The sequence below is a fragment of the Phasianus colchicus genome, chromosome 2 (assembly GCF_987193195.1).
Source record: "Phasianus colchicus chromosome 2, bPhaCol1.hap1.1, whole genome shotgun sequence".
Lineage (NCBI taxonomy): Eukaryota > Metazoa > Chordata > Aves > Galliformes > Phasianidae > Phasianus > Phasianus colchicus.
In genome coordinates, this window is record NC_143437.1 from 110,077,695 (window position 1) to 110,096,027 (window position 18,333).

General features: G+C 46.4%; 1 protein-coding gene across 2 annotated transcripts in view; it reads left to right on the plus strand.

The window, feature by feature from the left end:
* Nucleotides 1-18,333, plus strand: part of CD2AP (CD2 associated protein) — a 65,202-nt gene that overhangs the window by 1,328 nt on the left and 45,541 nt on the right. For both annotated transcript variants that reach the window (XM_031604921.2, XM_031604922.2), the window contains exon 2: nucleotides 17,497-17,657. In XM_031604921.2, coding sequence (XP_031460781.1) covers nucleotides 17,497-17,657 — 161 coding nt within the window. The remainder of the gene's footprint in view (nucleotides 1-17,496; nucleotides 17,658-18,333) is intronic.

The following is an 18,333-nucleotide window of genomic DNA, read 5'->3' on the forward strand; positions in this document are numbered from 1 at the left end:
TCAGGCTGTGATTACTGTTCCGTGTCATTTCTTTCTCTTAAGCCACGTTTCTTTCCCTTTGTTTTCTGATTCCTGCAGTGAAGGTGTGGCGCTGCTCCATAGGCTGCTGAGTGGAGAGGGCTACTTAGTTGTGTTATTGTTATTGTGTGGGTTATTGTAACACTAACAATTCCTGTGTCTGCAATTATGTAGAAGAGTTTCTGCCAGCATGCTGCTGGCTGCAAATGAGCTGTCTGCTGATTTGAGAGCCTTTTAAGTATCACGGAATCACAGAATGGTTTGGGTTGGAAGGGACCTCAAGGATCACGAAGCTCCAACCCCCCGCCGCAGGCAGGGCCACCAACCAATAGATTTTCTAGATCTCATCCTTTAAACCTGCACTCCTACAACTGAAAAGCAAGGAGCAAAATGCAACAAGCTATCTCTGAAAATAAGAAGGAAAAAGATGCAAGTGTAGTTTGTGCTTGCTGTATTTAGCGATGGCTTTGCTTTACCTTGAGAAGACATTATTTAATTGTGTTTTTACTGACGTCATGGTGGAGCTGGCTCTTGATAAGAGACTGTTTGTCTTTTATATCAAGCTGTGAAAGAGGCGTTGTATGTAAGAGAAGGCTTGGAGGAAATGGCAGAGGTACCCAATGATTTTAGGTTTCCAAGATTAACAGGGAAGTAACAAGAGGACAGCATGACTGTGGGGAGCTAAAAGTGGAAAGACAAGTACGGAGGGCCTTGGAACAGGTTCTTTTATGTTCTTGTAATAGTTGGCGATTCATGTGGTGAGAATGTGATTGATGGCACAGCAGAACAGGTTGCCCAAGGAGTTGTGCATGCCCCATCCCTGCAGGCATTCAAGGCCAGGCTGGATGTGGCTCTGGGCAGCCTGGGCTGCTGGTTGGTGACCTGCACACAGCAGGGGGTTGGAACTGGATGAGCATTTTCAACCCAGGCCATTCTGTGATTCTGTGGTGAGGAGGGCGTTGGCAGCAGGGCTGTGTGAAGCCATTGCTGACACCCAGCTAAATGCTCAGGCTGTCCTTTCAGTGCTCTTTCTTCCACTCAACGTGAATCATGGGCATTCAGCACGTGGTTCTACAAACAGGTGGAGAATTAGACTGACCTAAGGGAAAAAAGTTCATTCAGGTGTTCTGGGAAATGTTTCCATTTGATTGAGTTACCTTTTTGCTGCCTTGGGTTGTCAGCCACTCAGAGGGACGTGGAGTTCCATGTGTCAGTGCAGTATGAGAGCTTTTCTGCCTGCTTCTGTGTCTGGATAACAGATTGCTTCTCAGCTACAATTAGGAAAATGATGTGAATGTATAACTCTGTGTTATTGAGGAGGTTTAGCTACGTTTGTGATGTGCTACTAAGTTTTACATCACTCCATGACTAAGAATGAAACAATCCAGGGAACAGTTTTGATACATGTTGTAGTGATAGACTGAAATGTCACCTCACTGGTGACAGGACAAGAGGAAATGGCCTCAAGTTGTGCCAGGGGAGGTTTAGGTTGGATCTCAGGAAACACTTCTTTACAGAAAGGGCTGTTCAGCACTGCCATGGGCTGCCCAGGGAGGTGGTGGAGTCACCATCCCTGGGTGTGTTTACAAACATTTGGATGTGGTGCTCAGGGCCGTGATTTAGCAGAGGGCTGTTAGAGTTGGGGTAGGATGGCTGGGTTGTGGTTGGACTCCATGATCTTTAAGGTCTTTTCCAACCTGAGCAGTTCTATGATTCCAAGAATGTGTTGTTCTCCTGTGAGCATATTCTTAGGTACAGGCAGTTTTCCCTCTTTAAAAGAATAAAAATTAAAAATCCTGCTTTATTTCAAAAGATCAGTGCTGCTTCCATTTGCAAGAGTTAGTAGGAAAACTTTGTAACTGTGGAATGCTTTGAGATGTTGGATGTGCTTCTTTGTTGCTAACAGCATGAATGCAATATGAATATATTGGGTCAACAGAAACTACTAAGTAAATTCATTGAGCTTTAGCTTGTGGGGAGCCTTTTGCCTTCTTCATCTCCATGTTGCAACAAAATAGTTTGGAAGGTTTTTTTTTGTTTTTTTTTTGTTTTTTTTTTTTTAGGTAGACTGAGCACTTTTAACAACTGAGAACTGAAGAGCTGATGCACCAGGCGTTGTGTAGGAGAAGGGCATGGACACAAGATAGCTGGGCAGTCTCTGTTTTCTATAATCACCCAACACTGTGATGTGTGTTCTTTCCTATGAGATGAGGTGCTGGAACAGCTGCCCAGAGAGGCTGTGGATGCCCCGTCCATCCCTGGAGGTGTTCAAGGCCAGGTTGGATGGGGCCCTGGGCAGCCTGGGCTGCTCTGAAATGTGGAGGTTGGTGGCCCTGCTTGTGGTGGGTAGTAGGAGCTTCGTGATCCCTGAGGTCCCTTCCAACCCAAGCCATTCTGTGATGCCGTGCAATTAGTAATTTATGTACTTTTTAAAAGTTGTTTGCAATTTGATGTTTGAATCAATGCTGAGGGCCCATTGGGGAGCTGTGCTGACAGGACTCACCGCCCAGCACTTCCTGTGAGCCCATCTCATGAGAAGGGCTGTGCGTGGGGAAGCGCTTCCTTTCTGTCTGGGGTTTTGTTGTTTTCCTCTCCTGCAGAGCGGCTCCCACAGCCTGATGTTTTTGTGTTTCTTAGAAGCTGTGCATTGATTGCCTCTTAGTAGCTGTTACCTTGTGGGTTCATTTCTGCCCACTGTAGTTGTTTGTCTTTTGGTCTCCATACATCACCTGTCCCCTGCACAAGCTCTTCTGTGTGTGTGCTGTCATTGCCCCCAACTCAATTTCATGGAAGCGATGTGTTAGGAAAGAAGAGCAGCACAAGTGCAAATGTGGTGTGGACCACCTTGATGGAAGTGGGCAAGGTGAGCAAATGAAAGTTTTTGCTGGTGGATCTGGAATGTTGCTATTTCGGGCAGAAACTTAATGGCTGAGAGGGGACCGTAAAATCATAGCATGGCCTGGGTTGGAAGGGACCTCAAGGATCATGAAGCTCCAACCCCCCACCAATGCAGGGCCACCAACCTCCGCATTTCACAGCAGCCCAGGCTGCCCAGGGCCCCATCCAACCTGGCCTTGAACACCTCCAGGGATGGATGGGGCATCCACAGCCTCTCTGGGCAGCTGTTCCAGCACCTCACCACTCTCACAGCAAACAACTTCCCCCTGACATCCAACCTCAGTCTTCCCTCCCTCAACTTCAAACCATTTCCCCTTGTCCTGCTGTTATCTCCCCTTTCCAAGAGCTGACTCCCCTCCTGTTTGCAGGCTCCCTTTATGTACTGAAGGCTGCAATGAGGTCACCTTGCAGCCTTCTCTTCTGCAGGCTGAACAAGCCCAGCTCCCTCAGCCTGTCTTTGTAGTGGAGGTGCTGCAGCCCTCTGATCATCTTAGTGCCCTCCTCTGGACCCTCTCCAACAGCTCCCTGTCTTTCTTGTATTGGGAGCCCCCCGATCTGTCCACTTGGTGTTTACAGCCTGGGTACATAAAGAGACTATCCAAGCCATGTTTTATTTTCAAGTTATGTTCAGTGTTACATTGTGTTCAGCTTTTCCTTTCCTTATTCTGTTCCTTTCCATAACCTTTGCTTTTTCTCTTCTACTCCAAATTCTCATACTGCTAGCCCTCTAAAAACTCCCTCCCACCTCACAATGGTGTGCTTTGTTCCTACGCAGCATCCTGTCTGCTTCTGAGCAGCAGTTATATGCAACTTTGCCCCTGTGCTGCTGTGAGCATCAACCTGCTCACACGCTGCCCTCAGCTGGCTTGCTGCAATGATTTGAGCAGTGCCCAGCTGTTCCACTGAGCTGCTCAGCTGGTGCTTTCTGCGCTCACTGCTGGCTGTGTGACGTGACAGCGCAGCAAAGACTGGATTCTGTAGCTAGCTTGCTCTGAGCAGGATGTTCACCCAGGTGACCTCTCCAGCCTCAATTGTTCTGTGGTTCTTGGCATAAGTGAGATGAATAATATTGTGATGCCAGCACAAATATTTACTTTCTCTGACTAATACCAACAACTATTTTTGGACTGGATGCTCTTCAGTTGCTTCAGCAATATGCAGAGTTGTGGCTGTCTCAGGAAACTTAAATGAAAAAGCAAAGCATTTGTGCAGTGTTTTTGAACAGTATTTCACCCAGGGAGTGGTGAGGCACTGGAACAGGTTGCCCAAGGAGGCTGTGGATGCCCCATCCCTGCAGGCATCCAAGGCCAGGCTGGATGTGGCTCTGGGCAGCCTGGGCTGCTGGTTGGCGACCTGCACACAGCAGGGGGTTGGAACTGGATGAGCACTGTGGGCCTTTGCAACCCAGGCCATTCTGTGATTCTATGATCTGCTTTTCCTGAAATACTTAGTGCTGCTACTGCCAGAATCTGAGTGAAGGAGAAGTGATGGGCTATGTTTCCTTGAGGAGCTCCATTGTTTCACTTCAGAATGATGTACACTGAAGAGAATATAATGTGCGGCCACATGGGATATTAAGTGATCTTTTCTTATAGGGATGTGTGTTACCTGTAACACAGTCAAGGTATGACAACCAAGCTATTAGGCAGGATTGCTTTCTAAGGAATAACTTTGAATTTAACATTATGAATTATTAAAAAAAGCCTCTGAAACCTGATACTTGAAAAATGGCACTCTTTAAAGTTTTCTGTTGGTTGTTGCTAGAAGTATTCGAGTAGAGAAGATTCCAAAACATGGAATGTGGTGTTTTCCTGTAACCTGAGCGACTTGTTTGTGCTGCTACAGGAGAAGCTGATGGCCCAAGCAGTGCTGCCTGGAGGGCGAGGCAGGGATCTGTGAGCTCATGTGTCACGGTGCTCTGAACTTCCAGCTCCCATTTGGTGTTACTGTTTAAGAAATTCAAGGTTTTTATCATCTTTGCTGGCTCAACCAGGTAGACTATTATCAGAAGTTTTATTTGAATAGCTTATGCTTGTACAGCTTCCTGAACGGCACCTCAATCACCGTGACCTGGTGGTCTTTGACAGTAGAGAAGGTTATAGATGGTTTGGAAATGAAGCAGCACCATGCAATCTCTCTGTTCCTTCTGTTATTTCCTCAGTAGCTCAGTGGCTGTCACCGGGTGTCTGTGCACTGCAGTTGCTAGTTATTTTGTTACTTTTTAAATTAAGAAAACAGTTTTTCCAGAGTTCCTGGAAACTCCTGACCATTTAAAGATGACTCTAAGTCATCACTGTTTACCTTTTGGTCAGCCTTAGTCAAATGGCTTTGGCTGTATATGAAGCTTGGTCTCAGCCTTAGCTCTGGCTGGGAGTTACTGACCTCTTGGCTTGTTTGTGCAAGCTGAATCATCTGACGCTTCCCTGCCTTCCTGCTTTCAGCCAGGCTGGCCCTGCAGGAATGCATCGGGAGCTCAGGGCTGTGAAGAAGCATGAGGTGAGGCTGTCAGGGCAGGCCAGGCTGTGGCACATCAGCAGTGCTGCTGGGAGGGACGCCCTGATGGGCACAGTTCTTCCAGCCTTACTCCGGTGGGGTTCATTGGAAATGCCCTGGCTTACCTTAATTGTGCATAGGGCTTGCTTTCCAAGCTGTGTTGTTTCTGTTTTTTTAATGTATTTATTAATTTAGAAAAATGCAAAAGCAGAACAATAAGCTAACTTGTCAGAACGGTTTGAGTCATTCCCATGCAATGTGTTTTTGGGACTGGATGAGAAAAGTTCCCATGTTTGCTACTCTAAGAAATGAAACCACTGCAGTATCGTAATCTTTACCTTTACTAAGGGAGAATCACATCACTTAACTCAGAAGTGACATTTCCAGTTATGAAAGCCTTTGTTTAGGGCTTGAATTCCATGTGGTCTGATTTACACTGAAAGTCATCCTGTGAGTGCAGTTTCATGCTGTGTTTCATTAGAGATAACTGGAGGCTGCTGCTGCAAAGGGCTGTGGCCCTGTGGTTGCTGTCCCTGGCCAGCACTGGCTGCTGTGGTTTATTTGGCTGTGGTGTGAGCTGATAAGCTGCTTGATGTGGTAAACTTCTCTGCTAGGTTTATTATCCTGTCAGCAAGCAGACTGGCCTTACCCTGAGTGTGTGATCATTGTCTGCTGTGCAAGAGTTGGGAATGCATCTTAGGGCAGGGAATGGAGAGATTTTCACCTGTTTCGTTTTAGCCTGTAGTTACTTTGCACTTGATTCAAGCTGGAACTTTAATTACTTGTGTCTGTCTTAATTGCTTTCAGTAGTGTCCATCATCCAGCAAACTGATTGTCTCACAGCTCCTTTGTTCCTGATTTTAAAATGCTTCTTAAAAAATCTTAGTGCCATCTTCATCCATTTTTGTACAGTACTTTTTATTGGCTTAATGGTGACTCTACAGGGAAAGCAGAACAGCCAGTCCTTGTTATTCACATGCTTTTTGTATGTCTGTGGGTTTGTTTCTTCTTGCCCTCAGCAGCGTGTGTGTTTTGGGAAGCAGCTTGAGCTGTGAAAGTATTCTTCCATCCTTGACCCTTGTCTGCACTGAACTTTAACATTCCCATTACTTGAAAGCTTTTATGGAAGTTGACTTATTTAGCAGTGTCATAAATTGGAGACTAATAAGATTAACTAGAGCAAGCCTACCTAAAACTTAAAAGAAATTACACTGCTATTGATACTCCTTATCATCATACAGTCATATCACAGAATCACAGAACGGCCTGGGTTGCAAAGGCCCACAGTGCTCATCCAGTTCCAACCCCCTGCTGTGTGCAGGTCGCCAACCAGCAGCCCAGGCTGCCCAGAGCCACATCCAGCCTGGCCTTGGATGCCTGCAGGGATGGGGCATCCACAGCCTCCTTGGGCAACCTGTTCCGGTGCCTCACCACCCTCTGGCTGAAAAACTTCCTCCTCATATCCAACCTAAACCTCCCCTGGCTCACTTTAAACATTCATCTGAATGTTTCTGGGTCAGGTTCTTAACTACTAGAACAAAATGACAAGGGAAGTGCTGGATCTGTCAGTCTAGGTGTGGCTGATCCCTGGATGATGACTTTATCCATGTATTCTTCAGTCTTCCCTTCTGGCAGTTGTAGTGGTCATGTGCTGCTGGGATGAAGAAGCTGGCCATGGTGGAATCCCACTGGAGGAGAACCAGCAGGGTGCTCTGGCAGCAGGCTCACCCAGCACACCTCATGGCTGTGTTACTGGGACCAGTGCAAGAGGCAGCACTGCAGGAATGTGGAGGAGCAGAGCATGGCAGGGCTGCTCCTCATCCTCAAACTGCTGGCTGTAGTTGTAAAAAACTGTATTCTCTGTAAATGACTAACAATCTGTTCCTGAAAAGCAAAGCCTGTCTGGTTTTGTAAGTGGTTAAATAGAGTGTTATTTTGTGTAGAGATTCTGACGTGAAGCTTCACATATTTGGCTGTGTTTACAAGCTGCCTGGGAGTGTCTGCAGAGCTTCAGATAATCGTCTTGAGAGTGTGCCACGGGCTGTTTGCTGGGAACTTTGGTGTTCCCAGTTACTGCTCCTCTGAAGCCAGGTAAAGTGAGATGCTGTTTTGAAATCAGGGCAGTGGAAGGGCTGAGGCTATTAAATAGACAGTAGGATAAAAATTAATGTGGTGTTCCTATGCTGTCACAGGTACGGAGGGAAGATCTAGATTGGATGTGAGGGGGAAGTTGTTTGCTGTGAGAGTGGTGAGGTGCTGGAACAGCTGCCCAGAGAGGCTGTGGATGCCCCGTCCATCCCTGGAGGTGCTCAAGGCCAGGTTGGATGGGGCCCTGGGCAGCCTGGGCTGCTGTGAAATGTGGAGGTTGGTGGCCCTGCCTGTGGTGGGGGGTTGGAGCTTCATGATCCTTGAGGTCCCTTCCAACCCAAGCCATTCTGTGATTCTGTATGGTAGGTAAGGAAATAGCAAATCTTTGGAAAAGCACTTGCAAACAGTAGAATAAGTCTTTTTATTAATCATAATTGATTATAAGCTATGTTGTTTTTGCTCACAGAAAGCAAATGCAATGCTTTGTATGCCTGACTCAATCTACATATGGTTCTGAAAATAAATATGATCTTCAGCATAGGGAAAGAGTGGATCCACGATGTGGAAAGCAGTAGTTAATAAGAAAAATCATTGCTCTTATGGAAAGCATACCAGTATTTGTGAAAGACTGTGGAGGAGCTGAGTCAGGAGGATGAAATCCTTTGAAGTTTGAGGAGGATGTGAAGGTGCATCTTGTCTATGCTGCAGGGCCATATGTCAATTACCAGTGCTGTTGTTCTCAAGTGTGTTGAGAATGGCAGAGGTGATGGTTAGCTTTCTATGAGCTTTGGTTCTGCTGCTCTCTCCCCGCCTGCAGTGACCATAGTCCTGTGCCCCAGATGGCTTTTCATAACCTTCTGTGATGTCTCTTCTCCCTTCCTGAATTCCTCAAATACCAAAGTTCTGTGTTACTATCAGTTTGCTCTGCAAGACGTGGCACATGCTGTAGCTGTGTCCAGGCTGCATATCTGATGATTAGCCAATCGGCAGCTTAAATGCAGGAGAGTTAGGGTAGGAGGGGAAGGGGGAAAAAAAAGCATGGTACTTATTTTGAGACAGTATTTTGACATGTTTTACCATGTGGTTATGCAGGAGAAAATTACTGAGAGTGAGGAGACAGACCAATAGCATGCTTGTGTTCTGAAGTTGCTCATCTTTTCCTGATCAGAGGTGAAGAAGAGAGGATCAGGGCACAAAGATAGACAACATCACCGCACGTGAGCAAGACTTGTGATGTCACTTGTGGCCTTTTGGTTGCCAGGCTAAAGAGGGATGGGCTGGATGGGACAACTGCAAGGTGAAGGGAAGCTGGGATGCCAGCTGTTCATTGGGTCGATATGGTGGCTATTGGACATCGTCAGCAGCCTTGATGATAGGGCAGGGTGGACCTCTGTCTGGAGAGGATAGTTGGTGTGCTGTGATAGCCTGGGGCACTGAGCTGACAGGAGCCTTCTGAAATGCACAGAAACACGTGTGTAATCCAGCACCTCGAGGGAACAGCCTTTCTTTATATTGGGTGGCTTCAGCAGAATAGCTAGCAGGTTGTGGGAGTGACAGTTTGCTGCTAATTGTGATTTTAACTCAGAGGGTGGTGAGGCACTGGAACAGGTTGCCCAAGGAGGCTGTGGATGCCCCATCCCTGCAGGCATTCAAGGCCAGGCTGGATGTGGCTCTGGGCAGCCTGGGCTGCTGGCTGGCGACTGCACACACAGGGGGTTGGAACTGGATGAGCACTGTGGGCCTTTGCAACCCAGGCTGTTCTGTGATGATTCTATGGTGGCACTAAAGGACGTTGTTTAGTGATGGGGCTTTGTAGATCATGCTGACAATTGTACTTCATAATCTTTAAGGTCTTTTCGAGTCTGGATGATTCTATGATTCTGTTATCTGCTGCTCACAAGGCTGTATCTGAAATACTGTTTCCAGTTTTGCTTTCCTTTCCCCCTGAATGTCAACAAACTGGAGAGCCTCAAGCACAGCAAGGACAGTACATGTACTGTGAGAAGTTGGTCCAGCTTGGAGAGGAGAAGGCCATGCTTGTCTTGGAAAGGCTGCCTGGGAGTGGCTGTGTTATCTCCATCCCTTGCAGACTCCCAGGATTGAGCTGGTCAGAACCTCGGGTGACTTGCTTTGACTTTGAGGTCATCCTTGCTTTGAATGGTTTACAGTACATGACCTCCAGAGGGCCTTGCAAACTTTTTTCCTCCCCACTGCGATTCAAAGTGTTGCAGGCCTTGCTGGCTTAAGTCATAATCTTGATAAGATGTGGTTAAATCTCCTCTAAATTCATGTCACAAATGGATTTTTAAAGGACTCGATTTCTTAAATTTTAGAACATAATTGAGCTACAGAAGCAATTTAATCTCTTTTAAAAACACCTAATTGAAGCTTTAGGGTGCCCTTGAGCCTTAATGGTTTTGACTGGCTGCTGTAAAAATCCATTGCATAAGGATTTCTGTCAGTGCTTTTCAATCAACTGTTCGATGGTCGTGTTGACTAAACTGTCCCTGCTATTAAGTGAATGAACTTCATTAATGCAATGATAAGTACAGGCCATCCCGACAGAGTGAAGCCAGATAGGAACACTTGCCACTATTTTAATGTTAAGCATATTTTGTGGTTCTTGAAAGATCCCAATCTGGGACCGTTCAGACAATTGCATCATTCCTGTTTTTAAAGCTGAAGGGAACACTTTGTGCATGATCCGAATGAAGCTTTTAAGTTTCCATAAATGCCTTTCAAAGCCAAATTCCTGCCGTGTTTGCAGACATACTAATTGCCATTCTGAATTAGAGATGTGCCAAGTTGTAGGCCATCTATCAAAGCATTTGGGTGTTTTTTTATATCGTGAGAAGAGTTTGTGGTTTGAGACCAGAGGGCTTTCAGAGACCTTATTTCTGTAATGTATGAATTCATAACCTGGAGCTAGGATCATGCTGTCCTTTTGGGCCGGAGGAGTCCTCAGAAACTGCAGCTCTTGTAGTATCAGCACCTTGCCCTCATGTTGTTGTAGGAAGAGAACTTAAATGTGTCTGTATTCAAACCGTATTAATTTCTTATAATTCAAATGCAAATCTTTTTTTTTTTTTCTGTAACTTAGTAAAAAGATTTCTAGCTTAGATAAGCAACAGTCTTCAAATGTATTTTGTGAGCTGATGATCTAGTGCAGGTTTGGGTGAGGAAAGTGCTAATGAAGCTGGAAATACAATATTAACCCTGTGGTAGATCTCCTGCTTATTTAGTGCTCTGGGGCTGCAGGATCTAAATGGGATGCGTTCATTTCCTTGTTCAAAGCTTCTTGACGTGGCCTCGTTTTAGCAGCTGCTGTAGGCTGGTGTTTTGTGACTCACCTTAGAATGCTTTACCAAAATAGGCGGTATAAAATTAACTTAAAGGACGAAACAGGAAGAGACATAAGCCTGTATATGGAACAGTGCCTGAGTCATGGCTTGAGGAAATGGTGGTGGGGTGTTTTGGTTTTGGTTTTTGTTTTCAAGCACATTTCTCAGGGCCCTTTGTGGTCCGTGGTTTCTTTGCTTATTGGATTAGTGGCAGTTCAGCTTTACTTGTGAAGACATTTGCAGCCTGTTCTGCTGGTGTCACCGCTCTGATTTCCACTCTGGTTTCCTGTATTGAGCTCTACTCAGACGTAGTGAAAGAAGCAGCAAGCAGCACAAAGCATCACTTTGTGCTTAAGGGAATTTCCCAAATAAAGCACCTTGACCTCTTCTGTTTCTATACGATAGTCTTAAATACTGCAGTTAGCACAGGTTTTCGTAATGCTTCCTGCTTCATATCTTCTCTTTCAGAGAGGTGAGGGAGCATGCTGATTCTTGCTCAGAGTACTTGGAGGATGTGGGGGGAAACAAATATGCAATTTTTGATCTATTGGATAAGGTAATCACAGAATATGCTGAGTTGGAAGGGGCTTGTAATCATAGAATCCTAGAATGGCCTGGGTTGCAAAGGCCCACAGTGCTCATCCAGTTCCAACCCCCTGCTGTGTGCAGGTCGCCAACCAGCAGCCCAGGCTGCCCAGAGCCACATCCAGCCTGGCCTTGAATGCCTGCAGGGATGGGGCATCCACAGCCTCCTTGGGCAACCTGTTCCAGTGCCTCACCACCCTCTGCCTGAAAAACTTCCTCCTCATATCCAACCTAAACCTCCCCTGTCTCAGTTTAATACCATTCCCCTTGTCCTATCACTATCCACCCTTGTAAACAGCCATTTCCCCTCCTGTTTATATGCTCCCTTCAAATATTGGATATCAATCTAAGTTGGTTTTGATGCAGTCTTGCTCCTCTGACCCTGCCATGACCCATCATAGGCAGGTACACTTGTGGAAAGTTGGCACTAAACAGGTTTTTCTGAGGCTGTTTTCTGTATCTGATTCATCAGAACAACACTCATGAACTTCAGCACAAAGCAGGGCAAAGGGCCCGTGTGTGTAAGCATGGAAGAGAATGTGTGATTACAGCATCCCTGTGTGGATACCCCATCCCTGGAGGTGTTCAAGGCCAGGTTGGTTGGGGCCCTGGGCAGCCTGGGCTGCTCTGAAATGTGGAGGTTGGTGGCCCTGCCTGTGGCGGGGGGTTGGACCTTCGTGATCCCTGGGGTCCCTCCCTCCCCAAGCCATTCCATGATTCTATGATTAATGTGTCTTGGAAGCACAACTTTGCAGGTTTGTTTCCCTTCTCTCTGGGAATTATGTCGCTGTCTTGGGCCTTGTGAAAAGGAGCAGTATGTTTCCATCTGTCTGATTCTTGTGCTGATGCTTATTGCAGTGTGAAAGGACTTCCTTCTTTGCACAAGGTTGGTGTTCAGATTGGTTTCTCCCATAGTGGGAAAGACCCACGGCTGTACCCCAGGAGAACACTTGTCCCTTTGGGGAACTGGTGAGTGTGGGCTTTGAGGGTCAGGTGGGGCACAGAGGAGGGAGCCTGGCTGTGCAGTGGTGGGAGGGATTTGGCTGTCCAAAACCAGATGCTCACCTTTGAACAGGAGAGCTTTGCTGGGCAGAGTTTTGGAAGCTGGGGATAGAAAACCTACCAGCTTTCTTGATATGAGCACACGGGCAGTCATCAGCATCACAGCTCAGCACAACAGGATGCTGTGGTACTGGGGGAAAAGCCCACTCTTACAACCACTGTGCACGTTAGTGTTTATAGATGTGTTTTCATTGTTGGCTCCTGAACTCCTTTCTTAAGTGTCCAATTGTATGCTGCAGTATTACTATTAAAAGAGCTTGAACTCATTGTCATCTTGCAAATTGTAGGGATGTTCTGGGGAAAAGCAATTGTGAAAGAGCAGAGCTTTCTCCTTCAGCTAATACCCGATTTTGAGATAGTTGTGAAGAAACGTGTGATAGTGAAAGGATAGGATTGTCTGCTGTTATCTTTTGTCTCTAGTGTAAGTTTTGTCTGCTGTAAAACTGCATTCCTTTTAACTCTGTGTATGCGTTCATACATTCTGACCAAAGTGTTAGCTTAGTTTTAGAAGAAACTAAACTTTGAGCTTTGTGAAAGCTGTGGAAGTGAGGGTAAGAGTATTAATAAGGTTTATTTTAGACATCTAGCAACTGTCTGTTATGACCTAACGGCAGTTTTGCTTGCAAGCTGCTTCTGGAGGCTGGACAACTTTCCAGGGCTCAGCTTCTAATAAATGACTTTCCAGCTGGGCCAGCCTGAAACCAACCTGAGGAGACCCTTCCAGAGCACAGCACGCAGCTCAGGCTCTTCCTGCAGCTTGATGCTGGACTTGGCCCCCCAGCTCTGCTCAGGGCTTCCTGGGCAGCTTGGGAGTTGATACGTGGGGTTTTCAGTTATCCCACAGTGACTTGGGCTTAGTTTTGTAAGCTGTTCAGTGTCTTTTGCAAGAGGTTTATTTTGTCTGGTTTCTGTCTTTTTTCTGGCTAGTACAGGAAGGCCACCGAATTCTGACAGCAGTGTAATATCCTACATGAAGTAGCCAGAATGTGAAAATGTGCTGTTTGCTGGATGGGTGTGCGACCCTTGGCTATTTCCACTCAAGACAAAGGCAGGCTAGAATTTTGGTGTGTTCTCTGGTCTTTTCTGTTGTTTGCTTATTTTTGTAGAGCTCCCAAAGGAACCCCGAAGGCTTCTCTAATAGGTGGCTAGAGGAAGAGCCCGTGTAGCTGAGGACTTGCTTAGTTTAAAGCCAGTGAAGATGGGCGTTGGGTGGCTGTGCTGATAAGGAGCTTCCTGGTGCTGACGCTGCAGAGAAGTGCAGAGTTCACCTGTGCCAGCAGAAATGGAATGCCTTTCTTGGGGGACACGTTGGCTAACAGTGCTCGCTGTTTTATCAGAGAGGCAGTGTTGTTCAATTGGACGCTTTATACCTCTGCCGTGGGGATGCAATGACACCACTGACTGGTTTTGATATATTAGATCCACTTTATTGGGAAGTTGCCGTCTTACTGGAAACCAAGAGCTGAACAGACCACACCCACAAAGCCCAGTATAACCCCATGTTTCCCACAAAGATTTCCAATTGTTTGTGTGGTGTTCTTTTTTTTTTTTTTTTTGCTGAGTGCTGTCGATTCAATCAGTGCCTCCTTCCCCAGCATCACCAAAATTAGGTCAGAGCCCACCCTCTGGGAAGTTCTGTGATGACGCTGGGTGCTCTGGTTGGAGGACAGAAAGCTGCCACCAAAGGTAGGACCTTGGCTTCAGCCAGTCCCAGAATGGCTGCAGCTGGAAGCTCTGCTCACCTCAGCAGCTCGTCTGCTTGGAATGCGAGCTGGATGAGGTGTACAAGATATGGTTTAGTAGCTCAGTGCGTAGTAATGCTGATAGGAGGACGGTTGGACTGAATGATCTTGTCTTTCCAACCCTGTGATTCTATGAGCAGGGCCAGCTGCAGCAGGCTGTGTCTGGTTTGGCTCTGAGCATTCACCAGGAGGCTGTTCAGCCCTGGCACTGACTCCCGGCGCGTACCGCTGGTGGGTGGCCTGTGCTTGGACTTTGTATCGATGAGGGTCACCTTCTGATTCTGGCATCTGGGGAAAGTTTTCAGTCCATTTCACTATATGCTTCTCTAGCCTGTACTCCTGTCAGCTTGTGTATAAGGATTTTGTGAGAGATTTTGTCCAAAGCCTTGTTAGAATTGGGTGAGAAATAGCGTCCCCTGCTTTCTGCTCACTCACTGAACTAGTTTTGCATTGAAGGCAGCTGCCAGTTTGGTCAGACAAGATTTCTTCTTCTTACGTCTTTGTTGATTTTTGCTGCTCATCACCCAGGTGCTCTTGGATGGCTCAGGCTAAGCTGAGCTCCTCTAACAGAGCTTCCAGCCCCTTGCCTGCAGCCAGGATCATAGAAACACAGAATGGCCTGGGTTGCAAAGGCCCACAGTGCTCATCCAGTTCCAACCCCCTGCTGGAAATATATAGTAGGATGATCCATGCACTGACATGGCTTCTAATTACTGTAAGGAGCTGTGACTACTTAAAAACATTTACTGTCACTGTTGAACAGTGTTTTGCTTGGGGAAATCCAAGTGGAATTGCCTTCAGCAGGTAACATCATCTGGTGACTGGACTGCCTGGGCAGTGGAAAGGTTCCCTGCCTGTTGTGCTGCAGCCTGAATCACGTGGACACCTGGCACTGCTTGCTAATGGAAAGCAGGGCTGGCAAATGTTTCTCACGAGGACTGAGCAGAAGATAGATTTGTTGGTGTCATCACATGAAAGCTGCATACGCTGTGTTTATCTTGGCTTTCCCCAGGACCACTCCCACTTCCCAGGCAAAGGAATGGTGTTTAGATCCTGTTTGTGTACGTAGGAGAAGGAGGATGGTGGTGTCACTGACAAACACGAGAGGAAATTCAGCAGCTGAATTTCAAAAATAAAGTGCTGATGTTTGTTCACTACAATTTGTCTTCAGAGCATGTCAGGGTGGTTCTTGAGAACCTCCTTCGACTGTTGGCATGGCCACGTCTGTGCTTCACAGCTGGGTGACCAACAGGAACGTGCTGTGTGTTTCAAGGGCAGATACAGGAATATTCCCCAAGGAAATAAAGAGGCATTTAAACTAATTAGTTCATGTTGACACAGTGTGGCTATGATTACTGCTTCAGACTGCCCTGTGGGAAGAGGACCAGGTGTTTGGCAGCTTGGTGCTGTGTGTGGTTACAGTGACAGACCTCATGTTCTGCTTCCCACATTTACCTTCACAAAACTGGTCCTGTGTTGTGTGTATTGAAATGTAGTTCCTGCCTGTGTGCCTGAGAGAAGTACGCAGCGTGGCTTTGTCTCAGGTCATTGTGTGTCTAGGTTTCCAAAATGGGTTGGGTGGAAGATGACATTTTAATTTCCAGGCGATGGGTGGCTGTTGTCTTTATGATGTGTGAGTGACAGAATTTCCAGTCTATTCAACGTTATTTTATCTCAACCACTCGGTGGGAGAAAAATGCTCTGCAGAATCAAGACAATTTCTGTGCTTGCTACAGGCAGTAACGGGGAAAATAAATACTGAAGCAAGCTTAGAGCAAACGTTGGGCAAAAATAAGCTCACACCATGGCAGTAGTATAAATGAGGAGCTGCACAGCTTGTGTTACAAGCAGATAACTGGTGGTGACTTCTGTTCGAGGCAAAGACAACATTCTCTCTTAAAGAGAGGGGGAAAAATACATTGCTTTCGTGGTTATTTTCAGCTGGCTCCTTCATCAGTGGTTGCATTGAGAATGACCACATAGGCCATTCTGACACTTCTGTTGCATCCCTGGTGCGATCCTGTAGCTGTGTTTTACTGCTGGTGTTCTGAGTTCATCTGTAGGCAGCAGAGGGCTAAAGGCTGTGCATCAGGATGCATGCAGCAGTGCTTGTGGCAAAGACTGCCCACGGCTAAGAACTCTGTACCTTGGTTTTGTGGAGCTGGGGGAAAGCCCCAGAAGACTGCTTTTCTCCCATTTGATTCCTTAATTGTGAAATAATTGTTGGATGCTGTTATGGATCAATAAAAAAACAAATCTGGGGAAAGCAAACAAATAAAAGACATGTACAGCTCTTCAAAATGCCTGTTGTTCAACACTTCTATGGTCTTGTCTTTGTGTATGCTGTGATCTGCAGAGCAGGGGAGGCTTGGGGCATTATAGTGTTATCTCTTGTAGCAGCTGGGTGACCTGACTGCGTTCATAGAATCCCAGAACGGCCTGGGTTGCAAAGGCCCACAGTGCTCATCCAGTTCCAACCCCCTGCTGTGTGCAGGTCGCCAACCAGCAGCCCAGGCTGCCCAGAGCCACATCCAGCCTGGCCTTGAAACTGGTTTGGGCTGAGGGAGCTGATTGCTGCAGGTTTGTGGGAAGTCCTGGCACGAGCAGGATTTCTTCATCAACACATGAGCCCTGCTTTCAAACAAGCCAGAATCTGTTGGTACGCAGCTCCAATGGGTCTTGTGCAACAAGTGCACAAGTGTGCCAATGCATTGCTAGGCTCATCTGAGGAAACTTAGTTATGTCAAAATTTAAGCTTGCTCGCTTATTCCTCTTTGTACCAAACCAGATGAATCTGAGGAGAGGTGCCCTTTCAGTATGGGTGCCAATGAAGTTGATACAGTCATTCATATCTTTGTGGTTTTATTAAATTTCTTGGATGAAACTTGCAGCAGTATTGAGACGTTTCTGTAGGCGTGACAGTGAGTGTGGCTGCTAACAAAGTGCTGTGTGTGTGCCATCCCTGCAGCCTGGAGCTCTCTGTTAGGCCCCAGGTACACTTCCCATAGCAAAAGCCTTCACCTATGGGCCGTGGTTCGTAGCTGCTAAGTCTGAGACTGGGCTCTGGGCAGTGTTCTCCTTCAAGCTTCTACAGTACAAAAACCACCTCCCACCACACACAAAATGTGCTATTCCTGGTTTTGCTTTACTTTAACAAGTGACTTTTTTTTTTACCTGTCTGAAATGGGTGGGGACACAGCAGTGCACAAACAAGTGTTGCTGGGAGGACATTAACACAAACCTGAGTTGTTTCATTTTTTTTCTTCCAGTGGAGTATATTGTGGAGTATGACTATGATGCAGTGCATGATGATGAGCTAACCATTCGAGTTGGGGAAATCATCAGGAATGTGAAAAAACTGGAAGAAGAAGGATGGCTCGAAGGGGAGCTGAATGGCAAGCGGGGCATGTTCCCAGATAATTTTGTGAAGGTGAGTTTTCTGCAGTGACTTCTACTGTGGTTGTACAGCAGCCTAGTTATTACTGAAATGGTACAATTACACACCTGTTATATTTATAAGGGGATGGATTTTTGATTTGAAGACCTTCTAGTTTATTCAGGCTTTTTAGGATCTTTCTGGAAGTTCTTTTCCCTTTATGAGCTCTTCTCTCTGTTCTTGCTCACATGGTGTTCTGTTAATCCATACCTTTGTGCTGTATCCTGTCTCCTTGCGACTGCTTCAGTTGTGTGCAGCCCAGTGAGCTGCCTTAGTGAGATGGATTGACTCCTAAAAACTAAAATGAAATAAAAATCTACGCCTATGAAAGATATCAGGTCAAGAGAGTGGGGAAAGTATCGTGGCTCAGTTAGCTGAGCTGTGGTTATGTGAATGCTTCAGCTGTTTGTTTGAGGGAGTTCCCTCCTGACACAGCCTTCTCTGTGTCTGTGCAAAGGGCCAGGGCATGGAATGGGTCTAGCTTAGAAAGCAATTGTGAAATCAGTGAAACTGAAATCATACCACCTTTTGCATTTACTATGTATTTGTGTCCTGGTTTTAACTGAAGACTGCTTGCAGTTGTGCTTTTGTTTCCTCTGAAAGTTTTGTAAATCTAGTCTTGAATATGCAGCTATTTATTAGTTACTTGCATAGGGTCTAGGTATGGTGT